The sequence below is a fragment of the Elephantulus edwardii genome, unplaced genomic scaffold (genome assembly GCF_000299155.1).
Source record: "Elephantulus edwardii isolate Elephantulus edwardi_28Jun2011 unplaced genomic scaffold, EleEdw1.0 scaffold00026, whole genome shotgun sequence".
In the NCBI taxonomy this organism is placed as follows: domain Eukaryota; kingdom Metazoa; phylum Chordata; class Mammalia; order Macroscelidea; family Macroscelididae; genus Elephantulus; species Elephantulus edwardii.
In genome coordinates, this window is record NW_006399776.1 from 16,958,609 (window position 1) to 16,977,830 (window position 19,222).

Consider the following 19,222-nt stretch of genomic DNA (forward strand, 5'->3'; position numbering starts at 1 on the left):
AGGATTTTGAAGCTCCATCTCACATACTTTGGACACGTGGCCAGGAGGGATCGGTCCTTAGAAAAGGACATCATGCTTGGAAGGGTGGAGGGAAGCACAGGAGAGGAAGACCCGGATGAGATGGATTGATACAGTAACTGAGGCAATGAGGGTAGTTGTGTCACAATCAGTGAGACTGGCTTAGGACAGGGCAGGCTTCAGAGCTGCTGTACATAAGACCACTATGAGTCACAGGTGACTCAACAGCACATAACAACAACAACAACAGAAGGAAGAGGCATGTAAAGAAGCAGGGGAAATATTTCATTCCCTTTTCTGTATGTCTTCACTTTTTTCTCAATGAGCTTTATTTCAGGAGTTTAATTTTTAGTGATACTTTTTACAAGTGATGAGACTGACTTGACATTTGTTTTATGAAAGGTACTATATGAACACCTAATTAAAGATCCAGAATGCGAGCCTACTGGCCTGTTTTGAAGACATGTTCTCATTATTTTAACCATAAAACTAAAAATATTAATTTGAAAAGGATTATCTAAATGGAAAAATTGGAGCTATTGATCCTTTATACTTGGGTATTATAAGGACACAGAGGAGAGAAAAGCTAAGGACACAAAACATAGGAATTGGTGACAGACCTGAAGTTTCATAGAATGGAAAATAATTAAGGAGATCATTGAACATATTTGATAATCATCTGCAAAAGGAGTACATGCAAGGTGAGGAAGGCTGAGTCTGACTTCTACCTGTTTCATAAAGGGTCACAATAATATCCAATAACATTCATTCAATATGGACTGAAGCTCAACATCAAGAAGACAAAGATTCTCACCACTGGGCCAATTGGCAACATCATGATATATGGGGAAGAGATTGAGGTTGTTAACAATTACAGCTTGCTTGGATCCACAATCCTCACTCTATAAACACCAGCAGTCAGGGAGTCAAAAGATGAATTTTATTGCTGTCAGAGACCTCTCCAGAGTGCTGAAAAGCAGCATTGTCTGTCTGGAGACTAAAGTGTGCCTAATCCATGCCATGGTCTTAGCAATTAGTTGTTATGCTTCAAAGAGCTGAACAGTAACTAAGGATCACAAGAAGAATCTATGATTTCGAGTTGTGGTGCTGGAGAAGAGTCTTGAACATACCATGGACCACCAAGAAAACAAACAGGTCTATCTTGAAGAGCTTAAAACCAAGTTTTTCCTTGGAGGCTAGGATTTTAAAGCTCCGTCTCACATACTTTGGGCACATGACCAGGAGAGACAAGTCCTTGGAGAAGGACATCATGCTTGGAAGGGTGGAGGGAAGCACAGGAGAGGAAGACCCAGATGAGATGGATACAGTAACTGGGACCAGAATTAGTGTCAGAATTAGTGAGACTGGCTCAGGACAGGGCAGGCTTCAGAGCTGCTCTACATAGGATCACTATGGATTGCAGGCGACTCAACAGCACATAACAACAACAACATCTATCATGTGACAGACAAGCCACCCCACATGCTCCTGCATCTATTTCTACCAATCATTAGGTTCGATGTTTGTTGCGAATTGGCTCACAGACTTTATTCACAGTTATGGGGTTTATTAGGAAAATAGGTTCAGGAGTGAGAGAGGCAAAGAAAAGTATTACCAAATGCAAGTCCATGTTTAGTCCAGCAGTCCCACACTAGACTAACCTTTGTTAGTGAGAGTCCAGGTTCAGTTCAGCAACACAAATGCAAGAAGCCTCTGGTTTCCTTGATCATTCAGCAAAGAAGATCATCCAGAGAAGTTACAAGTCAGCTTTTTCTTCAGTCATCAGCAATTAAATCTTTAACTGTGGCTCCATCTCCAGGGTTCCTTGGGTCACACCTTTCCATAGTCTCTTTCCAAACATGAAGTCCTTATCCAAGGACCAGACCTTCCTGACAACATGTCCAAAGTATGTGAGATGAAATGTCCCAATTCTTGCTTCTAAGGAGCACCCTAGTTGCACTTTCTCCAAGACAAACTTGTTATTTTGGAAGTCTACAGGATACTCCTCAGGCCTGGTTCAAATTGGTTTTTTGTCAAACATTCTTCTAGGTGGTATAGCACTGGTTTATCCATTTGCTGTACAGAGGTAATTCGTGGTTGCTGTGAAGCTGAACACTGTGACACTGATGTGCCAAATGTGAGAATGGTTACTCATGGTAGACAGTGTTTGCTGGAGCTCCCCAATTAAAACAAGCTTGGAAAAAAGAGTGGCATCCACTTCTGTAATGGCTTGTGTCTGGAAACTCTATAAACAGTGCTCAGACCTTTCGTTCATAGGGTCACTATGAGTCAACAGCACCTAACAACAACATGGGATATTCCACTCTCTTCTCCAACACCACACCACAAAGGAATTGATTCTTTTTCTGTCATCTTTAGCTGCATCTTAGTATCTTCTGTCATCTTTTTATGCATCTAATTTTCAAGTGCATAGCAAGTAACTGAAAAGACCATGGCTTTACACATTGGGCTTTAAACTGATATCCTTGTTCTTGAGCACTTTGGGGAGGTCCCTGACAGCAGATTTCCCCAAAGCAATATGTATGTCTTTTGATTTTTTGGCTACTGGTACCTAGAGTGCAGATTGTGGATCAAAATAAGATGAAACCATTAACAACTTCATTGTTTTCTCCATCTATCATGCTATTGCTAATTGACCCAGTGGTGAGGATTTCGATTCTTGTGATACTGAGAGGTAATTCATATTGAAGGCTGTAGTCTTTGATCCTCTGCAGCAAGTACTTAACATTGTCCTCACTTTCAGCAAGCAAGGTTGTATCATCTGCATAATGCAGGTTGTTGATCAATCTTTGTCCAATCTTGATGTCACATTCTTCCTCATAAAGTCCAGTTTCTTGTTTGATTTCTTCAGCATGCAGATTGAATAGTTATTGAGAAAAGAGATATCTCTGATGCACTTTTCTTGATTTTAAAGCATGTACTGTTCCCTTGCTCTGTTCAGACAGCTGCCTCTTGGTCTAGGGGCAGATTGATTTCACATGAGCACAATTAAGTGTTCTGGTATGCTCATTCTCCTCAATGTTAGTCATAATTGTGATTCACACAGTCAGATGCATTAGCTTAGTCAATAAAGTTAAGGATTAATTGTTATTCAGTCTTATACAACTAGGTGGGTTTTAAATTATATCTAATGGAATCTTTGAGTTTTTAAAAATCCCATTCCATCTAAGTGTAGTTTTGAGCTGTCCAGTCTGCACTTTAGCCATTTCAACCAGAGTTTATTAATCTTTTAATATCATTCTTCTATGTTTAATATCATTCTTCTATGTAAAATGCCATTTAAAGAATTCATTCTGTGGCTAAAAACAAGTCCTTAGACTGTGATAAATCCTTGATGGTTTTTTGTTTTGGTGGTTTGTTTGGGGTTTGGTTGTTTTTGGTTTTTTTGGTTTTGTTTGTTTTTAGACAGAGGGAATCAGAGGTGGAGGGATGGTAATATCCTGGGGGTGGGGGAGGGGAATAGCTGAAGAAATAAGACTTTTTAAATGTGTGGTCTGGGCACCGAAGCATGTGGCAGGCTTCTGAGAAATCCGTGCTAAGTGAAGCCCATCCTCCTCTACACAGGGCCCCTGCATTGGAAACCAGCAAAGCCTGGCTCACAGTAGGCTGTGGGACGCAGTGGTCGGCTTCCTCCACGTGTTTGCTAACATGCAGATGAAACTCTCTCAGGTACTGTGGCCTGTTCTCTGCATGTGTCACTGGTGCGAACTGCTCAGTCAATCCCCACCACTTGGTATTACAGTTGTGGATATGACTGCTGTATCTAAAGGCTGGAATCGCCATACGGACTCATTTTTTAACTAAGGGTCAAAATGGCAGAGGAGGAACGAATGGATCCAAGAGGGGGCCAGGGTCCCGGACAGGCTTTTGCATGGATGCGGCTTCTCTCCTGAGTCCACCAACCTGCCCTTTACATAACTGCCTCACATTGGTTTTTTATAATGCTAATCACTTCTGCTTTTTCATCATTGTTTTGCCATTTATAAACACAATGTCCTAATCCCTTCTGACCCATCAGATGGCTGCATGTCTCTTCATCCACATGTTCCTCCTCTCCCACCTTTGCCTTCCCCTGTCTCTGCCTCTCCTCACTCCCCATCTCTCTGGCAAGATGAATCAGAATCACTTAGAGCATTCATGATGAACAAATAAATGTAGCATATGTAGTTGTTGATCGCCTCTCTCCATGGCAACACATGAGGGAGAAGTTCAGGATGTGTTTCAGGCTGATTAGAGTAACATTTGCAGCATTAATTTAAATAATGTGTCTCTAAAATTTTCAAGGCTGTCACATCTGCCGCCTCCTCTTCTGGAATATGCTATTTAACCCTTTCCTTTTTTTTCTCCCCCTTCTTACTCTGGCCTTATGGATGGAGAGAGTTCTTGGGCAGGCTGCTAATTTGACGACAGTATGTCCATTTGTGTCCCAACCAGGGCAGTGTGGTGTGAAAGCTCAGGAAGCCAAGCCCCCGGTCCAGCCACCTCCTCACTAGTGACTTGGAAAGTCCTTTCCTCTTCCTCATCTCTAAAATATTGAGAGTTAGAATAAAGGACTTCTGAGGTTTCTACCAGCTTTAATAGTCTATATTTTGTGTAGAGGTATGGTGCAAATCAGCTGAAAGAATTCTAAAATTTGGAAGGCTAGACAAAGACTTGTGTCATTTTGAGAGACAGTCTGTAAAAGAAATACGACCCAGGAAGCATTTTCTAGTCATACCCTCAGGTTGCCCATCTCAGATCTTTCAAGGATCAATTTCCTTCTCAGACACAAGCTGTAAAGCACAGAGAGAGCAGTCCTGGCAATGGCCTGTCTGCATTGCTGAAATGAAAACCAAACAGACTAGTAGCAAAACCATCCAGAGGCATAGCCTTGGTTCTTGGTAATGTTTGAAGGGACCAGTGGCACCCATATCACCACCAGCTAAAATCAGGAGAACCTAAACTAATCCAGAAAGGAAAGTTAGATCCACTTGGGGAAAAATATCCTTGATGCCATCATCAGATTGCAGTATTATTTCCATAAAGCTCACTGGTGATTCTCTAGTATAGAACACAGTAACATAACCTACTAGAGACATTGAAAGGCCCTGTAGTGGATTGTTCAGAGATTTAGAAAACAACTGAGGTATCTACCACAGTGTACTAATAAAAGTGAAAATGCCAAGGGGCTCTACTGGATGAGTCTATTTGGATGAGTCTGTCTGTCACGAGTCTCCCACTGCTAAACACCATGGCCATGCCTTCTTCAGTCGCTGTGAGAAGGAGCTCATTCCTGGTAGTGCCGCTGCCTCCGCCTAACCTTTCCAGAGCAGACTCTTCTTGCTCACTGCCCTGTACTTTGCCGAGGGATCAGATAGCTCAGGGGTATCTCCTGTTTCTGTTCTAGGATTCCAGTCAGATCGAGCTGCTGAAGGAACTCTTGGATCTCCTTCAGGACATGGTGGTGATGCTTCTGTCCCTCCTGGAAGGTTGGGCTGTTTGGTATAACTAGGCATTCACACAACTGTAATTGGTCTCAGCACTAACCTTACTAATTATAGAGTTTATCCATCTGGCAGGTCATTGATACCATATATTACATTAGTTAGAAAGCGAAATTTTCAGGAAAAATACCAACACACACAAATGAGTAAAGGGCACATGGTCTGATAGACAAAGCCTGAAACCAACTCATTTTATCTCAGTAGGAAAGCCAGAATGAACTGGGGAAACCTCCAAGCTTCGCTCTTTCCTACCCCCTTCCTTTCCCCATTGCTTTTCAGTACATCTGGCTGCCAGTGTGTATGCCAGCCATCTAGTTGGGCACCCTCCTAGGTCTAAGGGGATAAAAGGGACACCACTTATTTATATGTATCCCCGAAAATCTGGTAATGAAACCATTTCCCAGGCCCCCTGCCAGCTCAAAGGCGGCGGCATGGACATCTCCTCCTCCCCTTGGTTTTGTTCCCCTCGGCTCCTAGTGGTGCAGTCTTTATGGCTTGCTGCTTTCTCTTATCCATTTCCAAATCTTCAGAGGCAGAAAAGAACTGACTGGTGTGCCATATAAGTCTTCTGAGAGAAAAAAAAATAGCTACTTCTCCCATTATGCGATGACTTGTATTTATTTATCTGTGTGTATGTCTTTTTTTTTGAACCTGCCCCACAGGGAATGTGGTAAATGGAACGATTGGCAAGCAGATGGTTGACACACTGGTAGAGTCATCTACCAATGTAGAAATGATCTTGAAATTCTTTGACATGTTCTTGAAACTTAAAGACTTAACCAGCTCAGAAACCTTCAAAGAATATGACCCGGATGGTAAAGGGATTATCTCCAAAAAAGAATTTCAGAAGGCCATGGAAGGGCAAAAGCAATACACACAGTCAGAGATTGACTTTCTCCTCTCGTGTGCCGAAGCTGATGAGAACGACATGTTCAATTACATTGATTTTGTAGACCGGTTCCATGAGCCTGCCAAGGACATAGGGTTTAATGTAGCGGTGTTACTGACAAATCTTTCTGAACATATGCCAAATGATTCTCGTTTGAAGTGTCTTTTGGACCCAGCAGAAAGTGTCCTCAATTACTTTGAACCCTACCTAGGCCGAATTGAGATCATGGGTGGGGCCAAGAAAATAGAGCGTGTGTATTTTGAAATCAGCGAATCCAGTCGAACTCAGTGGGAGAAGCCCCAAGTGAAGGAATCTAAGAGACAGTTCATCTTCGATGTTGTCAATGAAGGTGGGGAGCAGGAAAAGATGGAATTGTTTGTCAACTTCTGCGAGGACACGATCTTCGAGATGCAGTTAGCATCTCAGATCTCTGAGTCGGATTGGGTTGACAGGCCAGAAGATGAAGAAGAAGAAGATGAAGATTCGTATACCTTAGAAATTGAAGGTGATGAGGAAGAAGAAAAGTCTTTTGAGTCTGCCTCTGCGTTTGCTGTGGCCTGTGCTTCCGTGAAGAGAAACGTCACCAATTTTCTGAAGAGGGCAACCGTGAGGAATCTGAAGAAGCAGTACAGGAAAGTGAAGAAGATGACTGTGAGGGAGCTGGTGAAGGTGTTCTTCTCTTTTTTCTGGATGTTGTTTGTAGGGCTATTCCAGCTGTTCTTTACTATCTTGGGAGGAATCTTTCAGATTCTCTGGAATACAGTGTTCGGAGGGGGCCTGGTAGAAGGCGCAAAGAACATCAGAGTGACCAAGATTCTGGGGGATATGCCTGACCCAACTCAGTTTGGAATTCATGACGATATCCTGGAGGCCGAGAGGGCAGAAGTGACTGAGCCAGGTATCGCGACTGAACTAGTCCACTTTGTAAAGGGTGACAAGGGAGATGTGGACATTATGTCAGATCTCTTTGGACTCCACCCCAAAAAAGAAGGCAGCTTAAAGCATGGGCCTGAAGTGGGTTTGGGGGACCTCTCGGAGGTCATTGGCAAGGATGAACCCCCTACGCTAGAGAGCACTGTACAGAAGAAAAGGAAAGCACAGGTAAGCATGCATTTCTGTCCTCTATCTCCAGAAAAAAGGTTTGCCCCTGTGTCTTCCAGTCAGTACTGACACTGACTTCCCGGGAGCCAACCGTACGTTATACAATGCTTGTTTTGATTGCCTGGATTTTTTAATCCCGGCTCCGTCATGTCCGGTGAGACCAAGGTTTAGAAGGCTGTCTCAGAGTCTGAGTGGTCTTCCAGTTTGCACTGGATGATCTGTGCCTTTCACATTCTTCACAAGGTTCATTCTTGCGGTGTACAAATTCCCTCAGGGAATGAAAAGCTTAGGGCAACAAAAAAAGGGAACCTTTCTTGGGAGGCAATATTTAGACATTGTCTTTAAGGCTCAGATTGCATCAGAATGATGTAGTGTAGCCTCCCAGAAAGCTTTATCATGCCTGCGGTACTTTTATCCTTATGATGTATCCAATACCCAGTTTGCACTGAGAATTCGATTAGGTAACTTACATAGGAGTGCTTTCTAGTTCCATGGCTACAGAAGGTTCTGGGTATTCCTCTGACAAAGCATCTAACTCAATAGCATCACCTTTGCACTGAAAAAAGAGTATGAAGGAAGAGTGAGGACAGTACAGCCCAAAGACAACTTCTATTCATTGATGACGTTGATATTTCTTGACTAGCTAATATGTATATGTCACCATTTTAGGCTCTGGAAATACAGTAGCAAAAAATGAGAAATGCATTGTCTCTAGAGTTTCTTGAAGATACTAGATATTGGACAAGTCGTTACAAACCTGTAAAATGTAATGATGAAATATGGGAACTGTAGGCAAGTTTAGAATGGAGCACACACCTGATCTGAAAAATCAAGCAAGGAAACATCAGATTCATAGGTATTTTATCGTGTTATTTATTCTGTTTTGCCCTCAGATGTAGCCCCAGGGCCTAAAACAGAATTGGACACAGTAGAGACTCATTCAGGGACGGCTGTGTGCTGTACTGAGGCATGCATTGATAAGCAGGGAGACAACATTTTGTTTTGATGGAGCCTAACTTCTAGCAGAGGAGACAACAGATAAATAGAATCATTTATGAAGCATGTTAAAACAAAAGAATGGCATAACGTGTTACAGAGTAGATGTGAGCCCTGCAATAAATAGGGTCATCAGGGGTACTTCTGAGGAGGTGGCATCTGAGTTCAGCACTGAAGGACAGAAGTTTGGCGGGTATGTGAAAATCCAGGGAAGAAATTACAAGTAGTAGGAAATTATTTGGAATGTCCTAGGACAGGACAGGAGATCTGAGTGTTTAAATATGGCAAGTGAGTGAAGTCATGAAAGATAAGGGTTGAGAGAAAGTCTGAAGCCACATCATACTTGCATGTGTTAGTAAAGAGATTTAATTTAATTTTATTTTATGCAAAATGGACAGCAGACAGAGGAGTTGGTAGGAGGGCTGATGACAAGGCAAGAAGCTTGTCCAAAGGAGGCAGGTTCTGGGTTGGCCTTCGTGTGCCTTTACTCTGTCACTCCTGACCCGTGACTGTCATCGGGCTCTCACAGTGTCCTCACAGAAGATTCATGTTTGAGCTGAATAATGTAACAGTGCTACTGAGCTTTCAAGTTTGAAGTCTTTGTCTTGACATCTTTCTATAGTTTGCTATTGTAGGACACTAATGTTCTGAGTTCTTGGGAGGAGCAGAAGCACAGAGGGAGAAAGCCTCTGGGATTGGTGACCAAGGAGAAGAGAACAGCCAGTGATATGAAAGATCATCACACACTCAGCTCTTTACAGATGTCCTGACTGACTGTTCTGTTTGTCTAGGCAGCAGAGATGAAAGCAGCACGTGAAGCAGAAGGAAGAGTAGAATCTGAGAAGGGAGAGTAAGTTCTTAATAACAATTTGTGTTCTAATTGCTGCTAGAAAGTTACTGATAGTATCTATCTTATATCATCTGCAGTTTATTGCTGTGGTTGATTTCTTATTATTATAAGAAATCTATATTGTTCAAGCCCTGAACATAGTTCTTTCTTTAATCAACACTATATAATAAGCACAGTGCTAGGATATGTTGTTGTTGTTGTTAGGTTCTATTGAGTCTAGTGCAACCCCATGAACAAAAGATCTGAACCCAGTCCTGTCCTTCACCATCCTCACACTTCCTGACACACTGGAGTCCATTGCAACACTCACCTTGACAATCTACCTGGTTGAGGGTCTTCCTCTCCCTCGCTGACCTTCCACCCTTCTAAGCATCATGTCCGTCTCCAAGGAGTAACAACCTCTCTCTTAGGCTATGAGGACAATAATATTTATTAACCATGTTGACTTTTTTATTCCAACAGTACAGCAGGGTTTCACTAACTGACCAAACAAATTAACAGACAGCCACATTTCACAACTTCATGTAATGTTAATGATGATTTTATCTAATAATTACAAAATTATGTCAGGCTCTGACATTATATACTGAAGCTCTTTAACACAGTATCTCAAGTAAGGGTACCTATGACTGTTGCCCTTGTGGTACAATGGATAAACATCAAGAACTAAAACATTGGTGGTTCAAACTCAGCAACCACTCTGCCGGAGTAAACTCCTAGTGATCCGCTTCCATAAAGACTTGATGCTGTTCTGTACCCTTGAGTCGGAACCAACTCACAGCTGGTTTTCAGAGACAGGAGGTTATCCATCTTTCTCCCATGGAGCAGCTGATGGATTCAAACTATACGTCCTGGGTTGGTAGTTCAACTTCTCACCACTAAACTTTCCATAAAGGATTGTGTAATCTTACATCAGGATTACAGCCTTTCGCTTCTCGGCCTTTTGGCTAAGATCAAGTGTAGGATTACAGCCTAAGAAATTGTATGATGCTGCTGGTGTACTGTCTCATACTAGGCTGCTGTGAGTCAGAACTGATTCATTGGCTCACAGGAACAATGAGTGCTGCAAGCTTGGAAGAGTAGTTAGTGTTACTCATTCTCACAAAGCTTAGAAAAGATAGTTATTCTGAAGGGAAAAGGAATTTTGTTAGATCTAATGTCAGAAGAGCACAGACTTGTCAATAATGTATACACACTAATGACCACAGCTCATCAAAGTGGTGATTAATTGAATCCAAATGTGCCTTCCAGGCACTGTGGGTTCATAAAGACTAGGTCCTTACTCTTGGGGGAGAATTTCATCTCCCACACTCCACAATCAGGCTTCCTCTTTAATTTTATCTTGTTGTTGGGGACAGACCTTCCTCTCTCCTTGATGGTTTTTCTCATCCGTGCAGCACGGAAGACGGGGAGAAGGAGGACAGAGCCAAGGAAGAGGAACAAACCGAGTACCTTTGGACAGAAGTGACCAAAAAGAAGAAGCGAAGGCGTGGCCAGAAAGTTGAGAAGCCCGAAGCCTTCATGGCCAACTTCTTTAAAGGGTTGGAAATCTACCAGACTAAGTTATTGGTAAGTGCCCCAGGCCTGGCCCTGCAGATGCTGGGCAGACCTCAGGGGGACAGCGGCCTCTTCATTTCACTAGATGGTTAGTGATACTTCCTCTGCTCTTATTCCTGTGCCTTTCCTTTTACTGTTTATCTGTTATTGCCTTGTGTTGGAAGGGAAATCCTGGGAAAAGTCTCAGACCTCCAGCTTCTCTGGCCCAGCAGCAGATGCCCTCTCCCACCCGACCTGTTTTCTCTCCAGGAGAGTGGAACACCTCTTTCTGGTTTATCCTTTCTGTGAGTTATAGAGGGCATTAGGTGACCCTAGATTCATACTTCATACATTCCTTGTTCTATTATCATAACAAAAGCTGACAGATTTGATCATTTGAGATACATAAAGAATTGTCTTAGTTTCCACACCATTCCCCTAAAGCTTTGTTATTTCACATGCAGTCAAACCTTGGTATCATTCATCATTTTCTTTGGTAAATGCCTTCTGGAGTTTGGCTGCTCATAACAGGACTACACTTCTCTTGGCCACCATTAGTGAGAGCTGCCCCTCTCCAAGATGAGGAACTTTCACAAAAAAGCTACTGTTTTCATTGTTAGGTGTTATTTTTCTGAGGACAGTGGCAGAAAGAATAGGAACAGTGCCTGTCAATAGGAAATTAGGCAGAGGCTCTGTGATTTACAAAAGGACATGGAATTAAGGTCTCAGTTTGACTGTGTGAAGACTGTAGGGTCTTTTGTGGGCTTACATCACTCATGGCTTTTAAGGACACTTTTTTTTTAAGGACACTTCTTGTATCTGCATGGAGTGATCATTTGGAAAACACAAACCAAACTCAACAGCCACTTCTTAGTCATATTCAGAGTCTGCTCTGCTGGTGACACTTAGACATTTGGGTTCCCTGAGGAATAAGACAGAGGAGGATCCTTTGACCAATATCCTAAGCTTTGCATTTTTTTTTAAAAAAAGAAAAATAGTATTTCCGGTTTCTCCAAGAAGACTGTTGTGTGATGGGCCATCACATCAACTATGATGTGACCCTATGAGCAGTGACTCTGAAACTTGCTGTGACCTGAGCCAGCCTCACACTCTCAGAAACACCTGTCTCCATTTCCACAGTCACTGCGTCAACCCAGTTCACCCAGGGCCTGCCTTCTCTGTGCTCACACTCCACCCCTCAGAGCATGAATTCTTCCCCCAGGGACTCACTCCTCTTGACAACATGCCTAAAGAAGACACTTGTTGTGTACTGACAAGTCAGAATTGACCCATAGCTGACTCTCCCTCAGTTTTTCAGAGGCACTTAATTGCATGGGAGGAAACTGCCCATCCTCCTTCTCCGGAGAAGCTGGTGCCCTCTGTGCCTTTGGGATTGCAGTGTAGCTTCTTGCCACTAGGTCACCAGAGCTCCCTAAAGAGTAGCCCTGTGTAAATTTCTAACCAGAAGAGATAATCTATGTGAGAAAAAGGAGATGTCTTCTCCTTGCTGAATTCTTGTACTTCTGCTTGTCCCTTTCTTTGCAGCATTACCTGGCCAGGAATTTCTACAACCTGAGGTTCCTTGCTCTGTTTGTAGCCTTCGCCATCAACTTTATCCTGCTCTTTTACAAGGTGATCTCTCACTCGGGGGCTATTTGCTAAATCTAGAAGGCTGTAACAAAATTGGGCTTTTAATTCTTGCAAAAATTCTGATGTCTATGGAAAGATATTAGAAATTTCTAATAATACATGGCAGCTCAAAATATATATAGTCTTTGGCAATGAGAAGAATGGAGAGACTTCTAGCAGGAGACAGAGGATTATCTCAATAATTCGGATTCAATCTATTTCTTTATTAAATGTGCTTTAAGCATTTCTTAACTGTCTAGTAGGTATTAGGCCTCATGTTCTGAATTATGAGGTCTTTAAAAATAGTAAATGCAGTCCTGATCTTGAGGAATACATAACTCAAAACTAGTGGAGTTAAAATGTGTCAGAATAACTATGAAAGAATTAACAGAAGTTATATGAAAGAATTAACAGAAGTTACTGGATAGAGGAAGAGAGAATTTACCTAGATAAACAAGCATTCTGAGGGTTGGTAAGATTGTTACATAATATAGACACAAAATAAATGGTGGTGGTGATGTTATGTACTGTCAGTGGAAACCAACCTATAGCTGACCCTCCAGCAGGTTTTTAGAGACAGTTAATCACACAGGAGGAGATTACCCATCCTTTTCCCATAGAGCGGCTGGTGATCTTGAATCGCATGCCTTCGGGATTGCAGTGCAGCTTCTTGCAACTAAGCCACCAGAGCTCCCTTAATAAATATTAATGAATGAATTCATAAGTGTCAGGCCTAAATCCCAACATAGATGGGGAAACTAATTAAAGACTACCTCTTGACTCCTATCTAAAACCATCAATCTGAATTTTAGAAAGCATTGCCTTGTCTACATTGACCATGCACTCAGCAAAGTGTTTCCTGCTGCCTGCTAAGAAAAAAAAATATATATATAAAAGTAGGTGGGGTGATGTGGCAAGATTTGGTTCTAAACATATTGAAATGAGGATAGCAGTCAGTCAGATGGAAGTAGGGCAACTGTCTAGGTGGAGCCAGCCAGCAGGCACTTGGAGCTGCAGGAGTAAAGATGTAGATTCGGGAGTCATCTATGTAAGACTGGAGGAAGTGCCGGTGGTGCAGTGGCTAAAGTGCTAATCAGTGGTCATCAGGTCAACTAACTTGTCTCCCTCTGGGAGAAAGATGAGATAATCTGCTTCCATAAAGATTTACAGCCTTGGAAACTCTGTGGGGCAGTTTCATTTTGTCCAGTAGAGTGGCTGTGAATGGTTTGGTTTGCTTATGTATGAATAGCAGTTGAAGCCACAGTGTAAATGACGTCTAAGAAAGAGGGAAGAATGTTGGTTGAGTGGATTGTAGCCTCAGGCATCTCAGATATTACCTCCTCTCACATAAGAATTATAATGTAATAAAACTTCCCAAATTGAAATGTTTGCTTTGTTTTCAGTAGACAGGTTTTGAAAAACAATGTATATGAACTTTGTATATAAACCAGTATAAAATAATTTAAAAAAAAACACCAAAAAAATAAATTGTTTGCATTTATTAGAAATACTTGGGAAGTCCTAGTAATAAGTTCCATAAAACTTCATTCACTCAGCAGTAGTAAACTATAGCATGCGTTAGAAATATAAACTATATGAAGAGAAACCGAATGACAGCAGACTCATTCTGATATGTGTAACTGAGTACATGTCTTCAACCAGGTCACTGAAGAACCTTTAGAAGAAGAGACAGAAGACATTGCAAACCTGTGGAATTCCTTCAATGATGAGGAAGAGGAAGAGGCAATGGTGTTCTTTGTCCTGCAGGAGAGCACTGGGTATATGGCTCCGACGCTGCGGGCCCTGGCCATCATCCATACCATCATCTCCTTAGTCTGTGTGGTGGGCTACTATTGCCTGAAGGTGAGTTGCTTCCCATTCTGAATCTGATCTAATTTATCAATGAAGAAGCACATTTGATCCCAGCAGGCTTTTCTCCTCTAAGATTTTGGCAGAAGAGCAAGTTCATGGAGCAATAGGATTGGCATCACCTAGGAAACCATTAGAGGTATTAGGGCGCTCTGGTGGCCGAGTGGTAAGAATCTGTACTACAATCCTGAATGCACATGGTTCAAATCCTCCAGATGCTCAGCAGGAAAAGGATGGGCCATCTCCTCCTTGTGATTACTCCTCTGAAAACCTGTAAGAGGGTCAGTTATGGGTTAGTTCCCACTCGAAGGCACACAACAACAGGAGATGGTTAAAAATGTAGAATACTGGGCCTGACCCTGATCTTTCAGTCAGAATCTACAGTTTTGTACCTATGTGAACCTTCAAGTTTGGAAGCACTGCTCTGGGTAAGAGTGACATTCGAAGCACCACTTGTTGAATTTCATAGAAATAGCTAATTAGGTTAAGTTACATGTGTAGCTACTAATGAGAGAGTATTCTGATACTTGACCTTAGTTGGGACTTTTATTAAAAAATACCTCTTCTCCTTTCAAAAATTATTAAGTTGTAACTTTTTGAGATACCAGAGAAAATGTATTGGGAGTGATTCTTTTAGGTAATCTGTTGCTACATCATCACAAACCACTCCAAACTTTTTAACACTTTTGGTTGACTTGGCATATTTGGGCAATTCTTCTCCATGTGAAGACAGCTGAATCTGTAGTCATCTGGGAGCTCGGCTAAGCCAGAGTGGTCAAGACGGTGCACTCCTGTGCCAGGCACATTGGCAGAGGGAAAATGAAAGGTTGAGCTCAGCTGGGTGGTTGACTGTTGGCTCTGCATGTAGACACAGGGCCTCTTTCTCCCTCTGGGATCTCTCCCGCAGAGTAGCTAGAGTTCTTCGTGACAGCTTGAGTTTGGTTTGTTTTTTAAAGACACAAAAGTGGAATTTGCTAGCTGTTCTTAAGGCTTAGGCCCAGGGCAAGCACAGTACATTTGACTGTCCTCTATTGATTCAAGCAAGCCACAGCACAGACCAGGTCATTATTGCCTAGTTGGTGAGGGGCAGCTACAGAAAGAACAGGGCTGCCGGGATGCCAACTTGGCGTCAAGTCATTCCAGTCTCTATTCATTCACATTTTCAGCGTTCAAAGCTGTGCTCTCTTTCTACGATACTGTATTTATTCTCATTACTTTTTTTTTTCATTTCCTCTAACTCTCCTTGGCTAGACACTAGGCAACAAGTCATTTTCTTCTATTTTTGTGAATAAGACTGCTAGGATAATTAAATACATTACTATGTGCAAAAAGATTCAGTAAGCTGAACATGGGTAATTTTAAGAGTATTTGGTAATTATTCCCTAGTTTATAATCCTCGAGTTTAGCTTGTTGGATGAGTGCAGATAAGAAGATGACCTAAAGAAAATAAAAGAGAAACATTGTCCTAGGGAATAATGTAGGAAATAAAATATACAGAAACTGTACTTTGATGGTCCTACAAACTCCAGGATGTCAGAAGAGGAATGCTGTGGGTCTGAGACATTAACACTGTTCCACAAACTTATAGTGTTGTTACTCAGGGGTTGTTTCTGATACCTGGACATAAGCCACAGTATCTTTCTTTTCCTTCCTCCCCCACCATCCATTAGCCAACAGCAGTCATTGATTCCTCACAGCATGCACTGCCTGTAGGAGTATTTGCCACTTTCCTATCATTAGTCTTTTATTTCCTTGGGAAGTTTCAAAGGGGGAAATTACAAGAGGTAACTCTTTACAAAATTTTCTCAAAATTTTGCCCTTTTTAAAAAATAAAGGGCAGTTCAGGGCATATGGAGAGCATGAACTTTCAGAAAGAGTTACTGGAAAACACAGCTTGGGGGGTAGGGTGTTACTCATAGATCTTACAATTCAGTGAGTGGGTGGGGTAAAGGAAATGGGAAGGCTCTTTTGTGAAAAACAATGTATTCAAACTTTGTAAATAATTACAGTAATATTTTTTTTAAAAAACCCAACAAACCCACCACCACTGCTTGGGAGGCAAAGTCTCAAAGATATCACCACCCCTAGTAGCTTCTCATCTGAAAGAGAAGCTCTGGCTGCCACATTCATTGTTTTTCTTCAGACATTCCTCTAGGTTGTATAGCCCTGGTGGACAAGTTGCTTTACGGCTGAACACTGTGACACTGATGTGTCAAATGCGTTAATGGTTGGCTACTCAATGTGGACAGAGAGTGGGGTGGAGCTCCCTGATTAAAGCAAGCTTGGAAGGAGGAGTGGCGTCCACTTCCATAATAGCTTGCCTCCTGAAACCCTATAAACCTGGAGAGAGGATGAGAGACACCCAAGCGTTGAAGACTCTCCTTCATAGGGTCACTATGAGTCCTCTGCGACTCAACGGCACTTAAAACAACAATATTCTAGTTGGAAGCAGGAGTGGACACCACTTCATAAACAACTTGCCTCCAGAAACTCTATGAACTTTGATAAATGTTGATAGTTGTAGTAGGACTTTCAGGCCTTCTGTTCATAGGATCGCTATGAGTTGTGCTCAACTTGAAGGCAATCAACAACAACAGTGATATTAAGCCATGTTAAAAAAATAGTGGGATATCTTAAATATTTATAGATAACTGATACAGTATATTTTGTTTTTAAATTATCCAATAGATACCATGATTGAAGAACCGGAAGGGTGATATGAAACTACAGTAGAACAACAAAATTTGGAATCTGTGTAAAGTAGAAACTTATCATAGAAGTAAAGCAAACATGCCTCTCCTAAAATACGTGATCGAAAATAGTAAAACTGTTTCCTATCCCAAGTAGAAAATTTTTGAGACTTGAATTAAAAAAGGCAGTCCTTTTGGGTCTGTCAGAGGGTTTCATTATAAATACCTGAAGCTGATGTGGGCAAAAAAGAATTTCTCATTCTGCTCTTCATGTTCTTTTGCATACTTGAAAGTTGTCATCTGAAAATACTTGTCTGTGAGTATGTATGTGTATATATATATATATATACAGACACACACTTACATGTAAACAAGTACTTATCTCCATAATTAAAACTTCAATACATCTAATGTCTTCTTCCTTCCTCTCGCCACTATTCTTCACATTGCTGCTAAACCCTGCTAATCAATGTCTCAGCTTCTTCCTTTACTTAACAACAACAATAACAATGGAAGAGCTCAGGTTGCTCTGAAAGAATTGGCAAAAAAAAGGCTCCAGAGGTTGACAGCATTCTAATTGACATATTTCAACAAACATACTGCTCTGGATGCACTAAGTTGTGCCAAGAAATCTGGAAAATATTCAGCAAGCCAACTGACTGGAAGAGATCGATATTTGTTCCCATTCCAAAGAAAGGTGACCCATCAGAGTGCAGAAATTATCTAACAATATCATTGATAACACATGCAAGCAAGATTCTGCTGAAAATTATCAGAAAATAACTGGAGCAACACATCAAGAACTGCCAGATGTGCAGGCTGGGTTTAGAAGAGGTCGTGATACTAGGGATATTTTAACTAATGTTAGATGGATTTTGGCAGAAAACAGTACCAGAGGAATGTCTGTCTGTGCTTTATTTACTATGCAAAGCTTTTGACTGTATGATCATAACAAGCTGTGGCTGACTCGGAGAAGAATGGGAATCCCAGAACATTTGATTGTGCTTATGCAAAACCCATTCTTGGACCAAGAGGCAGTCGTCGGAACAGAGCAAGGAGACACTGCATGGTTCAGAATTGGGAAGGGTGTACTCCAGGGATGTATTCTGTCTCCATACTCTTTCAATCTGTATGCAGAACAGGTCATCCAGAATACTGGTCTGTATGAGGAGGAATGTAGCATCAGGATTGGTGGAAGATTCATCAACAACCTGTGTTATGCAGATGACACAACCCTGCTTGCTGAAATTGAGGAGGACCTGAAATATTTGCTGCAAAAGGTCAAAGACTGCAGCCTTCAATATTGATTCAAGTTCAACATCAAGAAAACAAAGATTGTTACCACTGGGCCATTTGACAGCATCAGTATGGATGGTGAAGAGATTGAGAGAGTTAACAGTTTTAGTTTACTTGGCTCCATAGTCAACACTCTTGGTACTAGCAGCCAGGAAATCAAGACATGAATTGCATTGGGAAAGTCAGCTGTCAGGGACTTCTCCAGAGTACTGAAGAGCAGTGACATCATGCTGGAGACTAAGGTGTGCCTGCTCCAGGCTATAGCCTTCACAGTTACGTGCTATGCATTGGAGAGCTGGACAGTGACTAGGGATGATAGAAAGAGGATTGATGCCTTTGAGTGTGGTGCTGGAGAAGAGTGTTGAATATACCATGGACTGCTAGGAGAACAAACAGGTTTGTCCTGAAGAGGGTGAAGCCAGACTGTGCCTTAGAGTTAAGGATTCTGAAGTTTCATCTGACATACTTTGGAAATGTTGCAAGGAGGGACCAATCCTTGGAGAGGGACATCATGTTTGGGAGAGTGGAGGAATGACACAGGAGAGGAAGATCCTCGATGAGATGGATTGATTCAGTGATTGGTGTAATAGGAGTAAGTGTGTCTGAGACAGTGAGGTTGGCACAGAATAGAGGAGGAGGGTTTAGGGCTCTTCTACATAGGGTCAGTATGAATCACAAGTAGCTCGACGGCACATAACAACAACAATGGAAGAGCACTGGCTTCTCATTACCTGGGGCACAGCCGTACCCTTTACCCTCTGACCTTACTTACCCATTCTGTCCCATTTAAAGCTGACTGATAGCAGGAATGGGTCAATCAGTTTCCCATCACTTTCTGTAATAG

The 19,222-nt window shown here is 41.9% G+C and overlaps 1 protein-coding gene across 2 annotated transcripts in view; it reads left to right on the forward strand.

The window, feature by feature from the left end:
* Window positions 1-19,222, forward strand: part of RYR3 (ryanodine receptor 3) — a 753,100-nt gene that overhangs the window by 719,058 nt on the left and 14,820 nt on the right. For both annotated transcript variants that reach the window (XM_006883055.1, XM_006883056.1), the window contains 7 exons: window positions 3,604-3,708; window positions 5,426-5,507; window positions 6,185-7,512; window positions 9,300-9,358; window positions 10,756-10,927; window positions 12,440-12,526; window positions 14,186-14,386. In XM_006883055.1, coding sequence (XP_006883117.1) covers window positions 3,604-3,708; window positions 5,426-5,507; window positions 6,185-7,512; window positions 9,300-9,358; window positions 10,756-10,927; window positions 12,440-12,526; window positions 14,186-14,386 — 2,034 coding nt within the window. The remainder of the gene's footprint in view (window positions 1-3,603; window positions 3,709-5,425; window positions 5,508-6,184; window positions 7,513-9,299; window positions 9,359-10,755; window positions 10,928-12,439; window positions 12,527-14,185; window positions 14,387-19,222) is intronic.